At 43.1% G+C, this 19641-nt stretch overlaps 1 protein-coding gene across 1 annotated transcript in view; it reads left to right on the top strand.

Moving 5' to 3' along the window:
- SLC9A6 (solute carrier family 9 member A6) overlaps window positions 1-9383 on the top strand; it is a 42725-nt gene extending 33342 nt beyond the window's left edge. The window contains exons 14-16 of the mRNA XM_060250274.1: window positions 1065-1144; window positions 2850-2955; window positions 4554-9383. Of these exons, the coding sequence (XP_060106257.1) occupies window positions 1065-1144; window positions 2850-2955; window positions 4554-4826 (459 nt within the window). The 3' untranslated portion in view covers window positions 4827-9383. The remainder of the gene's footprint in view (window positions 1-1064; window positions 1145-2849; window positions 2956-4553) is intronic.
- Window positions 9384-19641: the final 10258 nt, after the last annotated feature.

Here is a 19641-nt window from a genome sequence, read left to right as displayed (position 1 = left end):
GCCTCAGTTCCTGCAACCCCCTCCCCTTCCCATGCCACCAGGAGGATTTTTGATCTTCTTTCTTTCTTTTTTACTTTAAAAAACTTTTAAAAGATCCCAGATGCACAGCTCAGAGGAGGGAATGGTTGCTGCAAAGACCGAGGGAGAGAAAATAGCTTCTGTGTGGGCAGGACCAGGAAAATCCAGACTCTTCTGCCCACACAGTTGCCATCTAGGCTTTTTTGTGAATCTTTCCCAAACTTTTTTTAGCCAAGCAGGTTTGGGGACAGAAAAGCAAAAGCTGGGGGAAACCCCAAAGCTGTATGAAGGCGCAATGTTGTGTGAAAGTAGGAAGAAAAAACCTGGTTCCCAACAGCATCACAGCTGAGGCAAATAACTCTTGTGGGAAAGGGCCTAGAATCTGGGACCTCAAAAGTTCCTTGATGATCGTCAAAGATGGAGCCTGCCTTCTGCCTCAAAACCTGGATATTCTGCAATAATTTACTGCACATTTCAGTGAGTTCCCAGTTAGATTCTGCCCCAGGTTCTATCAGGATTAAAATAGAATTCAGATAGACTGGCCCAAGTTTCCCAGCAATCTTTATGCCTGAATGGGGACTTGAATCAGGGTCTTCCTGTCTGAAATCCAATACCAGAACCATGGATGTGGCAGGAGCAGGGAAAGGTGTTCACACTCTCAATGACCATCATGCTGTTCTTACAAACCAGCAGCCCCCCTCCCCGCTTTTCACCCCTTCCCAGTTGAGCTACAGTGCAAAGGGAGGAAATGTAGTTTAGGTCACCAGAACCATCACCACTCCTGGATTGGCTATGAGCAGAGAGTCCACATGGATACTCCATCCACAGCAAGTCCAAGACTAATCTAGTTCATCAAGGGGAAAATGTGAGAGTCCCCCACACACCATGCCTTTACTGGGCACAAACTAAATGTCCCCAAATAAAACAAGGGCTTCCTGCAGTCCATGTGGGGAATAATTCCCGAGTGACAGCAGCCTGTGACACCCAAGTGACTTTGTGGGAACTGATTTAAAATTATATAATCATGTTCCATTCATTTGTTCCAGGGTGTACCAGAAAATGAAAGGAGAAGTACAAAAGCGGAGAGTGCCTGGCTGTTCAGGTTATGGTACAACTTTGATCATAAGTATCCTTCAGTGGCATGATAACCTGTTAACTTTAACCACATACAATGTTTTACCTCTCAAGCTTTCTACCAGGCGAGCAACAGTTGCTTCCCTGCAAGTTGGCAGGGAGTATTATTTTTCAAAGATAAATCTTCCTTCTTTGGTCCAGCTGTGGATTCTTCTCTGATATTAGCCAGGTATCTGCTAATAGAAGACAAGAAACTCTGCAGTAAATCCGTTGTGCTTGTAGTTGCTTAAAGGATCAGCTAGGAATGGCTGAGTGCTTGCTTGATTTTTAATTCTTGAGATTTGCTTTATTCTCCTGACAAATGGTCCAAAGTCCAGAATTGTAGTTATTTGCACTGCCGAATCGTCTTGTGGCTGGTTAGGCATAAGGCTTATTTACTTACTATATTTACAGAATTCATACAATGTCGCTCCAGAGTTCTGTTTGAGGTTGGTGCTTCATAACACTAAGTGTTTCACAGCTGTAGCGCAAGAACTTGACAAGAGAGAAAACTGTGAAGAATGAAATAGTGTTTCTTCTCTCAGTCTCTGAAAGCCATTTTTGTTAAAATGAAAGCACTTCTTTTTACCATAGCTTTATGTAGCTTGGAGAAACGTCAACTGCGGGGTGACATGATAGAGGTTTACAAGATTATGCATGGGATGGAGAAAGTAGAGAAAGAAGTACTTTTCTCCCTTTCTCACAATACAAGAACTCGTGGGCATTAAATGAAATTGCTGAGCAGTCAGGTTAAGGTTAGAATGGATAAAAGGAAGTACTTCACCCAAAGGGTGATTAACATGTGGAATTCACTGTGACAGGAGGTGGTGGTGGCGGCTACAAGCATAGCCAGCTTCAAGAGGGGATTGGATAAAAATATGGAGCAGAGGTCCATCAGTGGCTGTTAGCCACTCTGTGTGTGTGTGTATATATATATATTTTGGCCACTGTGTGATACAGAATGTTGGACTGGATGGGCCATTGGCCTGATCCAAATGGCTTCTCTTATGTTCTTATGTTCTCTTATCTCAAACCATGGATATCCAACAACATTCTAAATGTAGCCAGTATGGTGTAGTGGTTAAGTGCATGGACTCTTATCTGGGAGAATCGGGTTTGATTCCTCACTCCTCCATCTGCAGCTGCTGGAATGGCCTTGGGTCAGCCATAACTCTCATAGGAGTTGTCCTTGAAAGGGCAGCTTTTGTGAGAGCTCTCTCAGCCCCACCCACCTCACAGGGTGCCTTTTGTGTGTGTGGGGGGAGGTAAAGGGAATTGTGACTGCTCTGAGACTCTTGAGATTCAGCGTATAGGGTGGGATATAAATCCAATATCGTTGTCGTCGTCTTAAATATTTCAACAACCACCCAAATGCTGTATGATGAGATTACCTGAATGCTCACTAACCAGGATGCCTACTTTGGAAGACTACTGGTTATTCTTATTGTTACTGTTTGTCCTTTCATAGCTAATTAACATTTTTATTCAAGTTCTTTATAATATGTTATACTATTATTATTATTATTATTAGTAGTATCCGTAAATGCTGCTAATATGTACTGATTTTTAATTTTTGTAAGTTGATAAAAGCTGCTATAGGCCAGGTAAATTTTTTTGCCTTGGCCCACAGACTTCCTGTTCACTGTCGCTGGCTGGAACTGAGAATGCAAATCCTCCTTCATAGAAATACTTTATTCCTTAACAAACACCACCCTCAGCTACTTGAAACCTCTCCTGACACATAGTGGTCCTCCTCTTACGACTACACTCCCAAGCTGCTGTGGGCCTATTGCACGGTGCTTGACAAGCCCACAAGCTTATGAGGTGAGAGCAAAGCCGCCTACTGATCACTGGGATTGTCTTCCTGTGTGTTTTGTATTTCCACTGCATGGATGTTGGCCATGCAAAATGGTGGTGGTTTGCATTGGTCTCTTGCAGTGACCAGAAGGTCTGCTGCTTTAGCATTTCTCCAACTGACAATGGTGATTAGTCTGAGTCTGCATTCAGATACCACCATGCTGAACTGTTGTTTGTTTAAGGCTGCTTCCCACCTGCATGGACAGCAGGAATCCCACAAAGCATTTGGGAACATCCAGACAGATTGTGGAGTGTTCATCTGGATGCTCTACCTGCAGCTGCTATGAAGGGGAGTGAAACTCCAACTTCACAGTGGCAGATATAAGCTCCCCAATTATTTCCCCACCGCCACCTCTTTAAAGGGCATTTCACAGCTAAGTTACAGTGCTGTGGCATTGGGAATGCTGATTATGGTTTTGCTCACCCATCTCAAAAAGTTTGGAAAGGCGCATGGAGAGGACAACCAAAGAATTAAAGGGCTGAAGGAAAGGTTAAGGAGCATATGGATTTCAGTTTAAGAGGGGAAAAACGCACACTAAACATGGAGATGATGGGTATTTGTTCAACAAAGTTAAAGTCCAATGGCACCTTAAAGACCAACAAACTTTTATTAAGGTGCCACTGGACTCTAACTTTGTTCTGTTGTTTCAGACCAACACAGCTACCCACCTCGGCATTTATTCAGTTATGCTGGGAGAGAGCACTTTTCTCCCTATCATGGAATACAAGCACCAGGGGGTACTCAGTGAAATAGGTCTATGCTTTTGTAATTAACTAATAGAATTATCTGCCAAGAGTATGTGGCAGTGACCAACCTTAGATGAATTGAAAGCTGATTAGACAAATTCAGAAAGCATTGTACCAAAGTCTGTTAACCTTGATGACTAAATGGAACTAGCAAGGGTTGGATTCAGGGCTTCTTTTTTTTTAGCAGGAATGCACAAGAACACAGTTCCGGCTGGCTTGATGTCAAGGGGCGTGGCCTAATATACCAATGAATTCCTGCTGGGCTTTTTCTTCTAAAAAGTCCTGTGTGAAATAATGGTGATATCAGAGGGTGCCACCTAATATGCAAATGAGTTCCTGGCTGGGCTTTTTCTACCAGAAAGGCCCCGGTTGGATTAAGTGGTTACATAAGTGGAAGGCATTTGTGGTGGTGGGTCTTTTCCAGACCTTGCCTTTCCAAAGTAGCCCTATGATTTGTGAAAAGGCAACTTCATAGGGAGGGGGGGCATGTGAAATCACTTCCTCCCTGCTCTTGCACTAGTGGAAAATTTGCCGGTAGGCCCTGGCAGTGCCTTTTCTAGGTTCAGAAAGGGCTTCTGTGAGAAGGTTAAGGAACCTCCATGATTCAGCCCCACATACAGAAGTAGTATACCTTTGAGTGCTTGTTGCTGGTTCCAAATGTCACCAAATCAGGCCGAGTTGCAAACCCTTTTGCTCCTACATTATTAACAAGTGCCTTTTAAAAGTTGTACTCTTTGACCTAGCCTTTTAGAGAAACCGCAGCTGTCTCTGTACAGCACACTAGCTATTTAGTACAATTAATCTCTCTCTTTATTCAGAATCAGGAGCAGCTGAAGGATGATGATTCAGATCTGATTTTGAATGATGGAGACATCAGTTTGACATACGGGGATTCCACCGTGAATACAGATTCCCTGACCTCTGGTACATCTAGAAGAGCAGCAGGAAATGGCTCAGAGGATGCTCTAGACCAAGAGCTTGGTTTTGGGGATCACGAACTTGTCATACGGGGTACACGCTTAGTTCTCCCAATGGATGACTCAGAGCCTCCTTCAAATGTAGTAGATAACGCAAGACATGGCCCAGCGTAAGATCATTGCTGGTTTTGACTTGCAGTAAAAAAAAATTCCATGTACGATCATGAAGAAAAATGTACTACCTATGACAAAAACCTACTGCATGTCTCAGAATGTCTAAGCTGTATAAATATTATTTATTTATATGGTGTCAGGAGAATATAACTCTCCATATGAGACAACTTGTGAAGAGCAAGGTGTTAATTTCTTAAGTTAAAAAAACAAAACCAACAGCTCATGGACTGCACTGTGTAGGGTGGAACTGTTTAGAACAAAATTCTGTTGTGTGGAGAAGAACTTATTTGTGTGGAGAAGAATTTATTTTAAAAAAGTGGGATGGAATGTGTGGATAGCAACACTTTTAACTGTACAACAAGAATCTGCTTCACTATTGGCTTTCACAATTTAACCTAAGGCTAATGCTTTTCCAAGAGCAGTAAGCATTGGGCTTGTTTGAGGGGGGGTTTTTTTGTAAGCTTATTGTAGATGGCAGAAAAGCATTTAGCAACCCAAGAAGTTTGCTTCAGGGGATAACTGGTTTTGATTCTTTAAGCATTCTTATAAGAACTGCTGTAGGATGTAGCGTAATAGAACTAATTGGCCTCTATATGATGTTTCTAGACCTACTGCCTTTGCTTACATGGTCAGCTGATAAAAGTTGAGTTAGGACTGCATTCAGGCCGTTACTTCATCACTTGATGATGGCTTGTTGAGAAGAGCAATTTGCAGCCTCCTTCCAGCTCAAGTAGGAGAGGAGCATGACAAGGCCAAAGCAGAAGTCAGTTCTGTACGTGTGTAGTTGTGTTGCAAGTTGCGTGTGTGTGGGGTTTTTTTGTCTTGTTAAACATTAGCTCTTGCCTTGTCCTGTGTAGGATCGGGGCCACGTTTTGAGCTTTGAAACAGTCAGAACTTGCAGAGTTCAGTTTGTCACACAGAGGAACAAACAGTGTTTCTAGAGCTGGTAAGGACAGTATGAAGCCATTACTGGGTTCATTTAACTTCTAGCTCAGTGGGGTGTGCCTTTTGTTGTGTCAGAATTTTCTTCTTATTGCATGGCTGTTAAGAATACAGCTGAAGTCACTGGTCTGGTACAGTTCCACTCTACATCATGGGGTCTGGCACATACAAAGATTTTTGAGACTCTTCAGATGAGTTTTTAAAAGAGGCATTTAGTAGATTAGGTGGTACTGAAAAGGAGTTGTCTGTCCGTCCATTCTGTATAGTTGCACTTTTGTTTGGTAACTCCTTGCATGCTCGTGTGTCTATAAAAAAACAACAACCTTGATTTCTGTTCTTGCATCTCTTTCCTGTTTAATGAGAAATGTTTGTAAACTGCCATTGTTTTCTTTACAGTTGTTATTTTTTTTTCCTGGAGAAAGAGCACTGAACAATTTGCTGTTATTGCACTTGGTATATTCAGCTTTGTTCTGCAATTATCTTTTTTTTTTAATGGTGCGATGCGGTGGTTCTGAGAAGCAGAGGATTCTAAATGTTTTGTTTTCTGCATAGTCTGAAACTTTAACTGTGCACAATTCCTGTACCTTATTTTTACTTTCAAATTTAGCCCATAATCAGAAGTACTTGGGGGCTGCTACAAACTTAACCTTCACTTCCTTAACAGAGGAGAACGATTACCACCCCACCTCACCCCAGGAATGCAGGACCGAATTGTGATCTGAAGGTGCACATCATCTGAGGTCTTTGAGTTGTTTCTTCAGTTGTGCTTCAGATTCTTTGGAGGGTCTGCTCACATGACTTTCCAGTGAGAAATCTTGTCCTTGTTCTGAGTGTTGAGTGTTAAGCATAAGCACACCCTTCTTTTCCAGTGAAGAGAAAGTTACTATTGAATTGAGCAGTGCTGTCTTGGTCTGAATGAGGGATCTCCATGATTGTTTGCATAGTTTTGGGGGCAGATCAGAAAAACAAAACCCCACACATTCAGATAAGTGTGGCGCAGCCTAATTTATACATTACATTCTCTCCACAGTTGGGCCACGGGAGTTTGAGATCGGTACCAAATTCCAGTTTCTCCCCAGGAAGTACCAAATGAACAAGCTCAACATTTCTCACTTTTTGAAGAAGGCAGCTTTGGTTTCATTTGCCTTTTGTCTTTGGGCAGTTGAACCCAGTGTTTCTAGTGCTACTCCTGAACTAGGGGAGCACTCATGCAAAAGATGTTAGGAGATGGTATTATATTACAGGCAAGAAAACAGATTACTTTTTGTTTTACATTTTATGTTCTCAGGTCTGGATAACATGCCTTAAATATACATCAGTGCAATGTCTGGTGTCCCCAGGAACATCATAGGTTCTTTTCTTCTGTAAGAGCATTTCCAGTAAGCGTTCTAGGCACAACCAGCCAGAATGTCTTTTTGTGCAAGCCCCACTGAAATGAAGGGGATTTCTCAAGAATGGCCTGATTTGTTGCTTAATCGGCTTGTGCCAGAAGTAGGACTATTGTTGCACCTAAGAAATGGCAGTTTTAATTGTTATCATAGGAGCTTGTTTATGTTTAGTGCCAGTATGTCTTTTCTTTTTTTTACCTGCTATGCAGGAATTTCATGAAAGAGTGTGTGTGTGTGTGTTTTATATGATGTCTGAATCTTAACATCCAATATTTAAAAAGAAGCATTTTCATATGTTGAGGTATTTTTACATCTCTTATACATTAATCTCTTCATTTGTTCTATGACTTTTCCAGACACGAGATAACCTGTTATTTTATTTTTAAATCTTCAGATGACTAATGACTAGGTTTACAAAAGATTCCCATCTGATACTGTAGAATGCTGTCAAGTTGACCTGCTGTACAAATCTACTTCCAGTGAGAACATATCATTGGATTCTTAAAGTTTGGTCATGCCTAACATTTTCTCCCAGCAGAGAAAGTAACACATGATCCTGGGATGGACTGGCCATTTGACCTACTGGGGAACGTTTCTGGTGGGCTGCTACCTTGGAGGGCTGCTGGCATCAAGGAACAAGGAAAGCCAAGCCCCCAGCAGCTCTGCCAAGGCTTCAGGAGCCACTTGGTTTGGGCTTTTCTACAACTGCTATGATCAGAAAGCTCACCAGTTACCTCCTCCTGAACCATTAACAAACAGTGACAGTGCAGGAAGTTGGTTCTGAGCTGAGTGGCCCCAGCGGTACTGGTTCATGGTGCTGCAGGGGACACTCAGCTTACTTACTTCCTGGGCCATTGAAGTTGCCTAGTCCACATCTGTGTGATAGTGCAGTGCAAGATTCTCTGCACATTGCCTGTGCTACAGATGGGAGGCTTAGGGAGATTCTGGATGCAGGTGAATGTGTTACTGTGTCAGTTGCTTTGCTTTCTGTTTGGGGAGAGAGGACTTACTCCCTTTAGTACAAAGTACAAAAACATTCATGCAGGCACAGTCTCAGTGGTGTCTGCTTTGTTGTTGGTAGCAGAAATTAGACACTTAAGATGACCCACATAAGGTGGGAACTGAGATGCTCAACTGCATAGAAATTTGTTGAAGCAATGCAGCATAAAGGGATATACATTCTCTTGCACAGTGATCAACTGCAACAGATTGAGGCTAAGGGTACATCATTGATGTGCCATCAGGCAGGGAGTGCTCCATTAGAGGCACTTTCCCAAAATAGTGGCAGTTGAATGTACTTAATGTCCTTAGGAACATTCCCTTTCTGACTTCCATAAATGAAAGTCTGTTACCGCAGCTTCTGTAGTTTGATTATGAAAAAAAAAATACATGTGACATCAGAGTTGGTCAGAATTAATCTTCTCCCAATCACATCCATTTCCCCTGTACCAAACTGAACAAAACTGCAGTTCAGCTTTTGGTTACCATTTTTTAAACATTAAAACACTCCCTGCCTTTGTTTAATATATTACCTGTTTGGCATGTTTATGTCAACATGCCACTATAGTTCCAGATTTTTCACTCCAGTAATAATTTTAACTGTTTATTGAATCAGGATTCTGTAGTAAAGGTGGCTGTTTTGGTCCTCAATTTTTATTGCATGTGAATAATTTTTAAAGGATATGTTTAACATTGGAACTAAATAATAAAGTCTATGAAACCTCCCAGGGTTCATCTGTGATTTGCCAGAAATGACTAACAATTAATAGTATTTACTAATTTCTTTGTTGTTGCAGTCACATGTTCCTTCTACTTCATTTCCCCCAGGGGGTCTTTGTATCCATAGTTCTTAATGACCTCAAATGCAGTTGTGGGAACCTTATTACCTCTTAAGGCCAGGCTTAACAGACCTTCTAGGCAGTGTTTGCCTCAGGAGCATATTCTTGATTTAGATTTAGGAAGGTCATTAACTTCAAAAAGTCTGTTCTGTAAACTGAATTGACCCTTCCCCCTCCCCCAAATCAAAATACTTAAGTTCTGGTTTACTCTAAATACAGTTGAAATTGTCTGTTTTTATGGTATTAACTGCTATAGTTGTGGTGTTTTTGTGATTTTATTCTTAATAAGCATAATTGCACCTACTTTTGTTCATGATGACTAAATCTTTTATTGTTACTTGCACTGTGAAAAAAAATCATGGGCCTATAAAAACAAGTTTGTTTCTTTGTGTCTCGTGTTTCTTTATTTAAAAAGTATTTTGATATATGCCATGCACAGTAGGGGTTGGAAATCTTTGAACTCATTTAAGAAAAAAAGCCATCTCACAAGAAGAAGCAAAGCAATATTAACTGAAAATAATTTCAGTGTTAAAACCTATTAAAGCTGTATTGAACTATGTAATTATAATACAAATATTTAATAATAGTTACAGATACAACAGGTTAAGGCCAAACCATGGAACTGGATCCAAAAGCACTCTTTCTGTAAGTGGAAAGGCATCTTTGGATCCAGCTCATTAAATCTTCATTAGTCATAAAAACAAGGATTAGCCAAAATTCAGCTAATGTGTTTGGCTGCCAAGCACATTTTGATCATATGGTCTTCTGCACTGGTTTACATTCCTAGAAGAAAAGTCTTTAAAAAGAGTTGCACGGTTTGACTGCAAGAAGCTGGTAAGTCTCAAGGGCAAAGATTACTCACTGAAAAAATATGCTTGTTAAAACATCTTTGGCAGACCAAACTTGGTTTTATAGTTGTTGTACAATGTCTTAATGCCAACTTACAGTTTTATTAGCTCTTATACCCTTTTTATCCTTCACACCGTAAACTTATAGGAGCCTTTTTTTAGAGCTGCTCTAAAAATGTGCACAATGTATTCAACATTACAGTGCAATCCTTTGCACAGTTATTCCCTTCTAAGTTTATGGGCTCAGAATGGCGTAACTCTGTTTAGAAGTGCATTGATAAGCTCTTTCCTCTTACCTAACTGTTTGGGATACTTCTACAGTGGTGTAGTGGTTAAGAGCAGTGGACCCTAATCTGGAAAACTGGGTTTGATTCACCACTCCTCCACATGAAGCCTGCTGTGTGACGTTGGCCAATCTCTCAGAACTCTCTCACCTCACATACCTCACAGGGAAAACAGAAAGGGAAGGCGGTTGTAATCTGCTTTGAGAATCCTTAGGGTATAGAAAAACGGTATAAAAACCAACTCTTCTACTTACTACTGCAGTGCAAAAACTATTTCCAGACTGCTGCAGCTGAACTAAGACTGTTGTGCTGAGAAAAGTTTTAGCTGGAATAGCTGTGGGATTTCACTCTCCACCTCAAGGCATCACTGGTATGTGGCACAGAGGCAAGGAAACGTCTTTACAGTGTTCCTCTTAGAGAGCTGCAGTGTATAAACAGCCACAAATTAAAGTTTCTAGGACTGCATCTCATAGGATTGAGAACAATAAAAGACACATGAGCAGGGGGAGGGAAGAAAAGGCTTATTCCCCCCCCCCCCCGGTTTCAGTAATAAAACTTGTCAAGCTAAATGAGGAAGTGCAGAGATGGAAAGACCTGTTTTGGTACAGACTGCATCAGTCCAGGGCTGATGCAGAAGCCATGGAGAATGGTAGGACTGCCCTTGCCAAGAATCACACTTGGAGGGGAAAATGCCCCAGTGATCAGAATGAAAGCCAACATGGGTAGTGATTAAGTGAATAAATTCTAATCTGGGAGAACTGAGTTTGATTCCCCACTCCATCGCACCTGCTGGTATGACCTTGGGTCAGCCATAAGTCTCTAAGAGCTATTCATCTCAAGAGCAGTTCTCAGATACCTCTCTCAGCCCCACCTACCTCACAGGGAGTCTGTTGTGAGGAGGGGAAAGAAAAGGAAATCGTAAGCTGCTCTGAGACTCTTAAGTGAAGGGTGGGGTATCAATCCAATCTCCTGTCCTCTTGAACCATGGCCCCCATAGGATTCATGTATAAGTAGGCAGGGTCCTTTTGAGGATATTCAAGGGTTTTTGAGCACATTGGAAGAGATTGCCCTGCAGATAACTAGAACCTTGAATTGCCCCTTGTTAACTGATCAGTAACTAATGGAGCCATTGCAGAATGGGCTTTGTATGCATATGCTTGAATCCCGATAGTAACCAAGCTGCAATGTTCTGTACTACCTTGAGCTTCCAAATTGACTTCATGAGCAGACCCATATATTACAATATTCTAGCCTTGAATTCACTGTTGTCTGGATCCGTGTGGCCAGAGCAGCTGTGTCAAGGCAAGGGCCCATTTCCAATCTTGATGAAGTTGGAATGGGTTTTTTGTTTTGTTTTTTGCAGCTGCAATAATGCAGGGTTCATTATAACCCCTGGGCTCTTACCCAAGGAAACAAGGCTAAATCCCATCAAATGCAGGAAGCACAATGTCCTTCAAGACCTCAGGCTTCCCAGACAGCATTAATTTGTCAGGATTCAGTTTCAACTTGTTCTCTCTTAGGGATTTAACCAAGCTGTCTATTGGGATTTAACCATGCTACCAGTCAATCAGTATACTTGAAGGGTGTAAATATGGATCTATATGATCTGTAGTACAATTTCATCTTGGAAGATCCTTGCTGCCTTTTTTTTTTTTTTTGCGGGAGGGAGGATTGATTCATGTCCATGTGCTCCATATGTTGTATGGGATGTAAAAAGGGCAGCTCAGGACAAACGTTGTGAAGATCTTTCCACCTCAAATATTGTATCATATAGGAACTTCAGGTGGGCCCATAGTAAAAACTGACAATTCAGTTAAGAGGGAAACTGACAGCCCCCTTTGTCCTGTTCTTCCACAGCAATTGTAAGACCCATTTTCTTTTAAGTAAGTAGAATCTAAATTCTATGTCAGGGTAGCAGGTTCCATGAGAACTGTGAAAGATTAACACCATGGACATGTGCTTTGCTTATCACAACAAATGTCCTGTTCATTTCTGCAAATGTTGTGCCCCAGGCCTGAGATATAGAAACACCCACTGCTTAACAGTAATATGTGCTGAAAGTATCTCTCAGGATCAAACTGCTTTGAAAGAAAAGCAGAGCTTTTAATTCTTTCTCAAATATTTAGACAGAAACTTCTATAAACAGGAATTTCTGTATTTTAGGCTTTTACTAAAAATACTCCAAACCAGCCCCCCTCATAAAAGGTGCCAAACAATTTCACAATCAGAACTGCTGCTAACAATCTGAAGTTGCCATATATGGTTGCACTCTCTCAACTTGGTCTAGTCCATCACAATGAGTGTATATGGAAGGAGGGGTGTCATGTTCACTTTTAAGGTGATGTGTGAGATTTCCTGCCCCTTCCCCTTTGCTTAAGTGCCTGGGAATGTAGAAAACAAAATATAACAACTCATAACTAAAAAATCTGTCTGCTTGTCATGTTGGTTCTGCTTCATTAATGGCAGCAGGTCGTTTTCTTGCTTGCTGACATGTTTTAATGTTAAAGAATCTATCAGCTTAATGAACAGTTTCACAAAGTGCTAGCTGCAGGTCTGTTCGTCTCCAAAGGCCAGGGTGAGAAGACTGACGGTGCTTGCAGAGAAGTTGTACTTTTCTCCTTTCCAAATTCAGGCTCTAGTTTCCTGTGTGTATAGGGTTGCCGTGCCGACTACTACAGAGCTCTCCAAGCTCTTAACAACCTAACTACACGATAACATGGCTTGGGGGCAGTGTTCCCTCTAAGCTGAGTTAGTGAGAGCTAGCTCACAGTTTTTTAGCCTCTAGCTCACACATTTTTATCTTAGCTCAGGAGAAATGGTCCCAGAGCAAACTAATTTAAGCAGCAGCCCGCTACCTTAATGCCAATTCATTAAATAGAATTTTTGCTCACAAGACTCCACAACTTAGAGGGAGCATTGCTCGGGGGGGGGGGGTGTCTACCCCTTTGTCAGCTAGATGTGTTGAAATTTAGTTTCCAGGTGTGTGGGGGCTTGATTTGGACTGGGACCATGGCCCAAAGGTTGAGGGGATTAAGATTCCCCCCCCCCCCATGCTATGTTTCTAACCTGGAATGACCTCGGGGGCCACTATTGCCCCTCTGGAGAAACATACATGATGAAGTCAGTGAGGTTTTTCCATGTCACTTTTCCTCTCCGTGTGTGGAAAGCTTCACATACCCTTGGAGACCTTTCTACAGGCAGTTCCCATTATTCATTTCTTCACAGATCCTAAGAAGTATTTTTGAAAGTTCAGAGTGGGAGTACCAGATGTCCTGTTAGATGACATGTCCTCTTTTTTAAGTGCCTACCCTCTTTTGTGCTCTTTCGGTGGAAATGTCCTTTTCGGGGCTGGAGGGTTAGGAATATTCCTCATCAGTAGCAATTATCACAGTTTAAATAGCAGGGGTATTTAAAATGAGATTTGTCATAGTGATCACTTGTTGGAAGTATTCAGTTGGGGAAAACATCCTTCTTTAAATCTCATATTGCCTTCTAAGCTGTAAGAGGTGTGTGGGCCCCCTGCCCTCAGGCTTTCTGGTCTGCTCCCTTTTTTCTTTAAACCAATGCCCTATAATTCTGCATTTGGTCCCTTTGCACACACAGGTAGTATGTGACAGCACAGTCCTGTGATAGTATGCCTCATGGATTTGAGTATGTCTGCTGGTGGGTACCTGGAGAGGGAAAGTATTTGCACATTGCTCTGCTCCCATCCCCAACACTTACATCATTGCCACTTTATCCACACTGGCATAAAACCCTGATGATTTCCCCACCATTTCTCCCAAACAAAGATTGGTCTAAAATGTTTGTCCTCAGTTTTTCTAGTCAGCTGTCCAAGCTTGCTAACAAGTCTGAGAGGTAACTTGAGCCTTGAACCTTTTGGAGTGCCATTTTGACTTTCTGTCCCATTTGGGAATTCTATGTGCAGTCCTTGGACGCATTGAAAAAGAATCTTGTGGATTTTGCAGCTTTTTGCAACTTATTGATGCATCAGAAACACTTTGATATTTTTTCTGAGCTTTTGCCTTTGAGCTATGTGGTTGGAGCACCCTGTGCTAGAAGAGGATTCGAAGCAGGAATAATCAAGTCAGCCTCCTGTTCATTGGGACTCCTTTGATGGAACTGTGAAACTTTTGGGGAATTGTTATTGCTATTTAGTCTTCTATTGAACATATTTGTATGATTTTGTTTCAATACATTCTTAGTTATTTGGTCACTATAACTTCAGTTGTGCTGACTTTATCCTCCAAGTGACCTCTCTCCCTTTACCATCTGGAGGCTGGAAACCCTCAATTCCCACTGAGAACCCTCTCCAAACTCTGCCTTTCCAAGGCTGTAACAAAAGCAGGTAACTTATTATCTAGTGCTCAGATTTGCCAACCTCCAGGTGGCACCTGCTGATCTCTTGTTTCAATTGATTTCCCAACAACCAGGATCAGTTCTCCTGGAGCAAAATGGCAGCTTTGGAGGGTGGACTCTATTTTACCCTGCTGAGGTGCTTGGGTTGGCAGGTCCCCCCGGCCACCAGCAGGGGAAGGGGGTGGGGTTGCTAGATCCAGATTGGGAAGCTTCTGGAGATTTGGGGATGGAGCCTGTGGAACACAGAGACCTCAGTGGGATACAATGCCATAGAGCCCAGCCTCCAAAGCAGCCATTTTCTCCACACAAATTGATCTCCGTAGTCTGGAGGTGATCCATAATTCTGGGGGATCCCCAGGTCCCACCTGGAGGTTGGTATCCCTCCCCTCGCCAATCCTGCCCTTCCTAGGCTCCACCCCCAAATCTCCAGTTATTTCCCAACCCAGAGCTGGCAATCCTACCTGTGCCAGATGTGGGAGGGTGTGATTTACTCTAGGGTAGCTACATAATCACAAGCAGAAGTTCTAATCTCTGGTTGTTTGTTTATCATATTCTCTTTAATGTGGCAGGCTTGATTCTCACCTTCTCAGAAGGAAGCAGGCACTTCCACATCTAGCAGCAAGAAACTCGTTAATAACCCTCCAGGTGACAATTCTATGCTTTCTTTCCAACAGGCTTTGCAGGGAAGCGGCTCAGATCCTCCCAACCCCCTTTCCTAACATTTCCAAATAAAGCTTTTTCTCCCTGCAGCTGCTTCTTCAGTGACTAATACAATGGAATCCACTTCAAGCAACTGTGCTTATATTTCATTCTTGTTTGGATAAGACGCCTGGGCTTAATTTGTCTCCATTTTTATTTTACGTGCCAGAAATCAATATACACAAAAAAGTTTTTTTTTCTATTTCCCACTGGCCAGAGGCAGCAGCTCCACAGGATTAGCACTGATATGAAGCAATGCAACCCTGGACCTTTTTTTTCGGAACCTGGTATATGCTGGTCTACAATTCACTTGTTTTTTAAACAACCAAAGTATTTAATTTGTTGGCAAATGTAGAAAAGAGTTTGACTTGGAATGGAAAAAAAACCTTCTAGGTAGTTGTAGTTCAGTGTTTCTCTTACTTAGACAGATGAAGCATTTATTTATATAGCCACTTATAGCCAGATTTCTCCCCAATGGGGACTCCAAGCTGCTTTCAGCACAGTTCTTTCTCCTGCATTTTTGTCTTCACAACAACAATCCTGTGAGTTGGGTTAGGCTGAGGGCCAAACTAGACATGATGGCATTCCTATCGCCCACCATGGGGATGCTGCTGCTATTTTAAAATGATTAAAATGTTGTGAGGGCCCACTCTTCATTGGGTCTGCCCCTCACTGCACTGAAACACTCATGTTGCCCATGCCACATCTCATCAAGTACTAAAATGGCAACCACCTGCAGCCGTGGACTGTGGCACTTAAGGCATGTTGGAGGGGGAGTGCCACATTGCAGGTGAGCCCTCATGGCACTAAAAATGGTGGTTGTGTTCTCATGGCTGCCATGTCTAGTTTTGTGGTATATTTATTGTACATATTTATGGTACATATGTAATGGAATAGTCTGCGCCATCCCCCGATATATGTGTTGTTTAGTTTGGTCCTATTGGGTGGAACTCTTGTTTCAGTTTCCAGTTTTGTATGTTGGCTGTAGTTGCTGGTTGTGGGAAGTGCCCCCTTGCAAATAAACAATTGATGTTTTGAGCCAGCTCCTCTCTATTGAATGGACCTGAGAATGGGTGCCTGAGTGGGTACTATAACCTGGGAACTCACAGCCAAGGGGGGGGGGGGAGGGATAACAAATTTGGCCCTGAGAAAGAGTGCTGGCTGGGCTCTAGGTTACCCAGCAAGCTTCTGCAGCAGAGTGGGAATTTGAATCTGGATATTCCAGATTCTAGTTCAGTGCTGTATTTCTTTTTTGTTAAATGGGAGCCATAATTTATAACTGTACATTAAAAAGTTTACTGTTAGAATAAATAAGAACTACCTGACCTTGAAACAGTCTATCCTGTGTGTTTCTGTATGAGTTAAAGTTCTCAGCACGCCTCTTCTGAGGAGTGGCAATTGTAATGCATTTCTGCAGTGAGAGAGATTCTGTGACCTACCCACATAAATTGCAGAGACAAAGGCAGAGTTTCCCCAATCCAGGTTTAGAACAGGGGTGTCAAATGTGCAGCCCACAGGCCAGATCAGGCCCCCAGAGGGCTCTTATCAGGCCTGCAAGCAACTCACTTTCATTTGCTTCCTTTTCTCTCTCTAGCTTCTTTCTGCATCACAGCTGGCTTTGCCAGGCTTGCTCAACTGCACAGGAGCTACAGAGCAAAACCTCTATTTTCTAACTTACATTCCCACAGTGCTCAGCCATTTCATGTTTTCCCCTGGGTCTTAGGCTCAAAGCGTTGACCATGAGATTTCTGTAATTAATGTCAACAAAGTAGGTTTGCAACTTACAGATACACACCTGAATGAGACCTGAACAGCATACTCAAGGTTGCTACAGCACAGTCATTGTCTCCAGATTTTAGTGCAATAATTCAGAGTAAGATGTGTCAGTTATCAGAAACTGTTAAATAAACAAAATATTGCAAGCGTACTAATCTTTTAAGCATGTTTTAAGTTTTTAAAAGAGAAAATCTTTAATTGTGTTTGTCTGTGTCCTTTATAAAGTTTATATCTCCACTACCTGGCATTACATTTTATGACACACATGGCCTGGCCCAACAAGGTCTCATTTATGTCAAATCTGACCTTCATAACAAATGAGTTTAACAGCCCATGTTTAGAACAATGGAAAAGACAATGGCAGCACAATCTCTCTCTCTCTCGGCTTGACCTCGCGAATGAAGATTTAAGAAGGGTGCAGTAGTCCACGTCTGCTGCAGGCTCGCTGGTGGCTGACAAGACCAATGCGGGACAGGCAGATCCGTCCACAGTGGCTGCAGCGAAAAGTCTGATTTGGGGTTGGTGCTGTAGCAGTGCGATTCTTCCTCAATCTCCTTTTGTCCTCAAGACCAGCTATGCGTGCGTTCTCAAAGGAAGAGACAGCCTGGTGGATGGTGTGCCTCCATGCTTTGCGATCTGAGGCTAGGTCAGACCACTGGTGATGGTTGATGCGACAGGTGCCAAGGGATTTCTTCAAGGAGTCCTTGTACCTCTTCTTTGGTGCCCCTCTATTTCGATGGCCGGTGGAAAGTTCGCCATACAGAGCAATCTTGGGAAGGTGGTGGTTTTCCATCCTAGAAATATGCCCTGCCCAGCGCAGCTGCGTCTTCAACAGCAGTGCCTCGATGCTTGTAACCTCTGCCCTCTTGAGGACTTCAGTGTTGGTCACAAAGTCACTCCAGTGGATGTTAAGGATGGTGCGAAGGCAGCGCTGATGAAAGCGCTCAAGGAGTCGCAGGTGATGACGGTATAAAACCCACGATTCGGAGCCGTAGATGAGGGTTGTCATCACAACCGCTTTGTAAACATTGATCTTTGTGCCTTTTTCCAGATGCTTGTTGCTCCACACTCTTTTGTGCAGTCGGCCAAATGCACGGTTTGCCTTTGCCAGCCTGTTGTCAATCTCCTTGTCGATCTTGGCATCTGAGGAAATGATGCACCCCAGGTAGCTGAACTGCTGGACTGTCTTCAGAATTGATTCACCCACAGTGATGCAGGGAGGGTGATAATCTTCCCGGGGTGCAGGCTGGTCGAGAACTTCTGTCTTCTTCAGACTAACTTCTAGGCTGAATAGCTTGGCAGCCTCTGCAAAGCAGGACGTCATATGCTGCAGAGCTGATACCGAGTGGGAGACGAGTGCAGCATCATCAGCAAACAGTAGCTCTCGGATAAGTTTTTCCATTGTCTTGGAGTGAGCCTTTAGTCGCCTCAGGTTGAACAGGCTGCCATCGGTGCGATAGCGGATGTAGACACCATCGTCATCATCTAGATCTACTGCGGCTCTTTGAAGCATCATGCTAAAGAAGATTGTAAAGAGAGTTGGCGCGAGAACACAGCCTTGCTTTACACCTGTGCCTATTGGGAAGGGTTCCGAGAGGTCGTTGCAGTGTCTGATTTGGCCTCGCTGGTCTTCATGTAGCTGGATGATCATGCTGAGGAACCTTGGGGGACATCCTAAACGTTCCAAGATTTGCCACAGGCCTTTCCTGCTAACGGTATCGAAAGCTTTGGTAAGGTCGACAAAAGTCACATATAGACCCTTGTTCTGTTCCCTGCATTTCTCTTGGAGCTGCCGGAGAACAAATACCATGTCGGTGGTGCTCCTGTTAGCTCTGAAGCCTCACTGGCTCTCTGGGAGGAGTTCTTCTGCAATGGTGGGCACCAGTCTGTTCAGGAGTATTCTGGCAAGGATTTTGCCTGCGATGGAGAGCAGGGTTATCCCCCGGTAGTTGGAGCAGTCTGACTTTTCCCCTTTGTTCTTGTGTAGAGTGATGATGATTGCATCGCGAAAGTCCTGTGGTAGTTTGCCTTGTTCCCAGCAGGTGACAAGTACTTTGTGAAGTGTGCTATGTAGTACTGTGCCCCCATGCTTCCAGATCTCTGGTGGGATTCCATCAACTCCCGCTGCCTTGCCACTTTTCCATTGCTTGATGGCTTTAACAGTCTCTTCTAGGGTGGGGATCTCATCCAACTCTGTTTTCACTGATTGAAGTGGGGTGAGGTGGATTGCTGAATCTTGAACTACGCGGTTGGCACTGAAGAGAACCTGAAAATACTCTGACCACCAGTTCAGTATGGATGCCTTGTCTGTGAGGAGCACTTGGCCATCTGCACTACGCAAGGGACTCTGAGCCTGATATGATGGGCCATATACTGCCTTCAGGGCTTCATAGAACCCTCTTAAATCACCAGTGTCTGCACACAGCTGGGTTCTCTCTGCAAGCTTGGTCCACCACTCGTTCTGAATGTCTTGAAGCTTGCGCTGGAGGTTGCTACATGCAGCGCGAAAGAGTGCTTTTTTCCCAGGACAGGAGGGCTGAGCAAGATGTGCTTGGTAGGCAGATCTCTTTTTCGCTAGTAATTCTTGGATCTCTTGATTGTTCTCATCAAACCAGTCCTTGTTCTTCCTTGTGGAGAACCCGAGGACTTCTTCAGAGATCAACAGGATGGTAGTTTTTAGG

Source organism: Heteronotia binoei, chromosome 11, assembly GCF_032191835.1.
Source record: "Heteronotia binoei isolate CCM8104 ecotype False Entrance Well chromosome 11, APGP_CSIRO_Hbin_v1, whole genome shotgun sequence".
In the NCBI taxonomy this organism is placed as follows: domain Eukaryota; kingdom Metazoa; phylum Chordata; class Lepidosauria; order Squamata; family Gekkonidae; genus Heteronotia; species Heteronotia binoei.
Note: the sequence above shows the minus strand (reverse complement) of the source record. Positions and strands in the feature narration are given on the sequence as shown.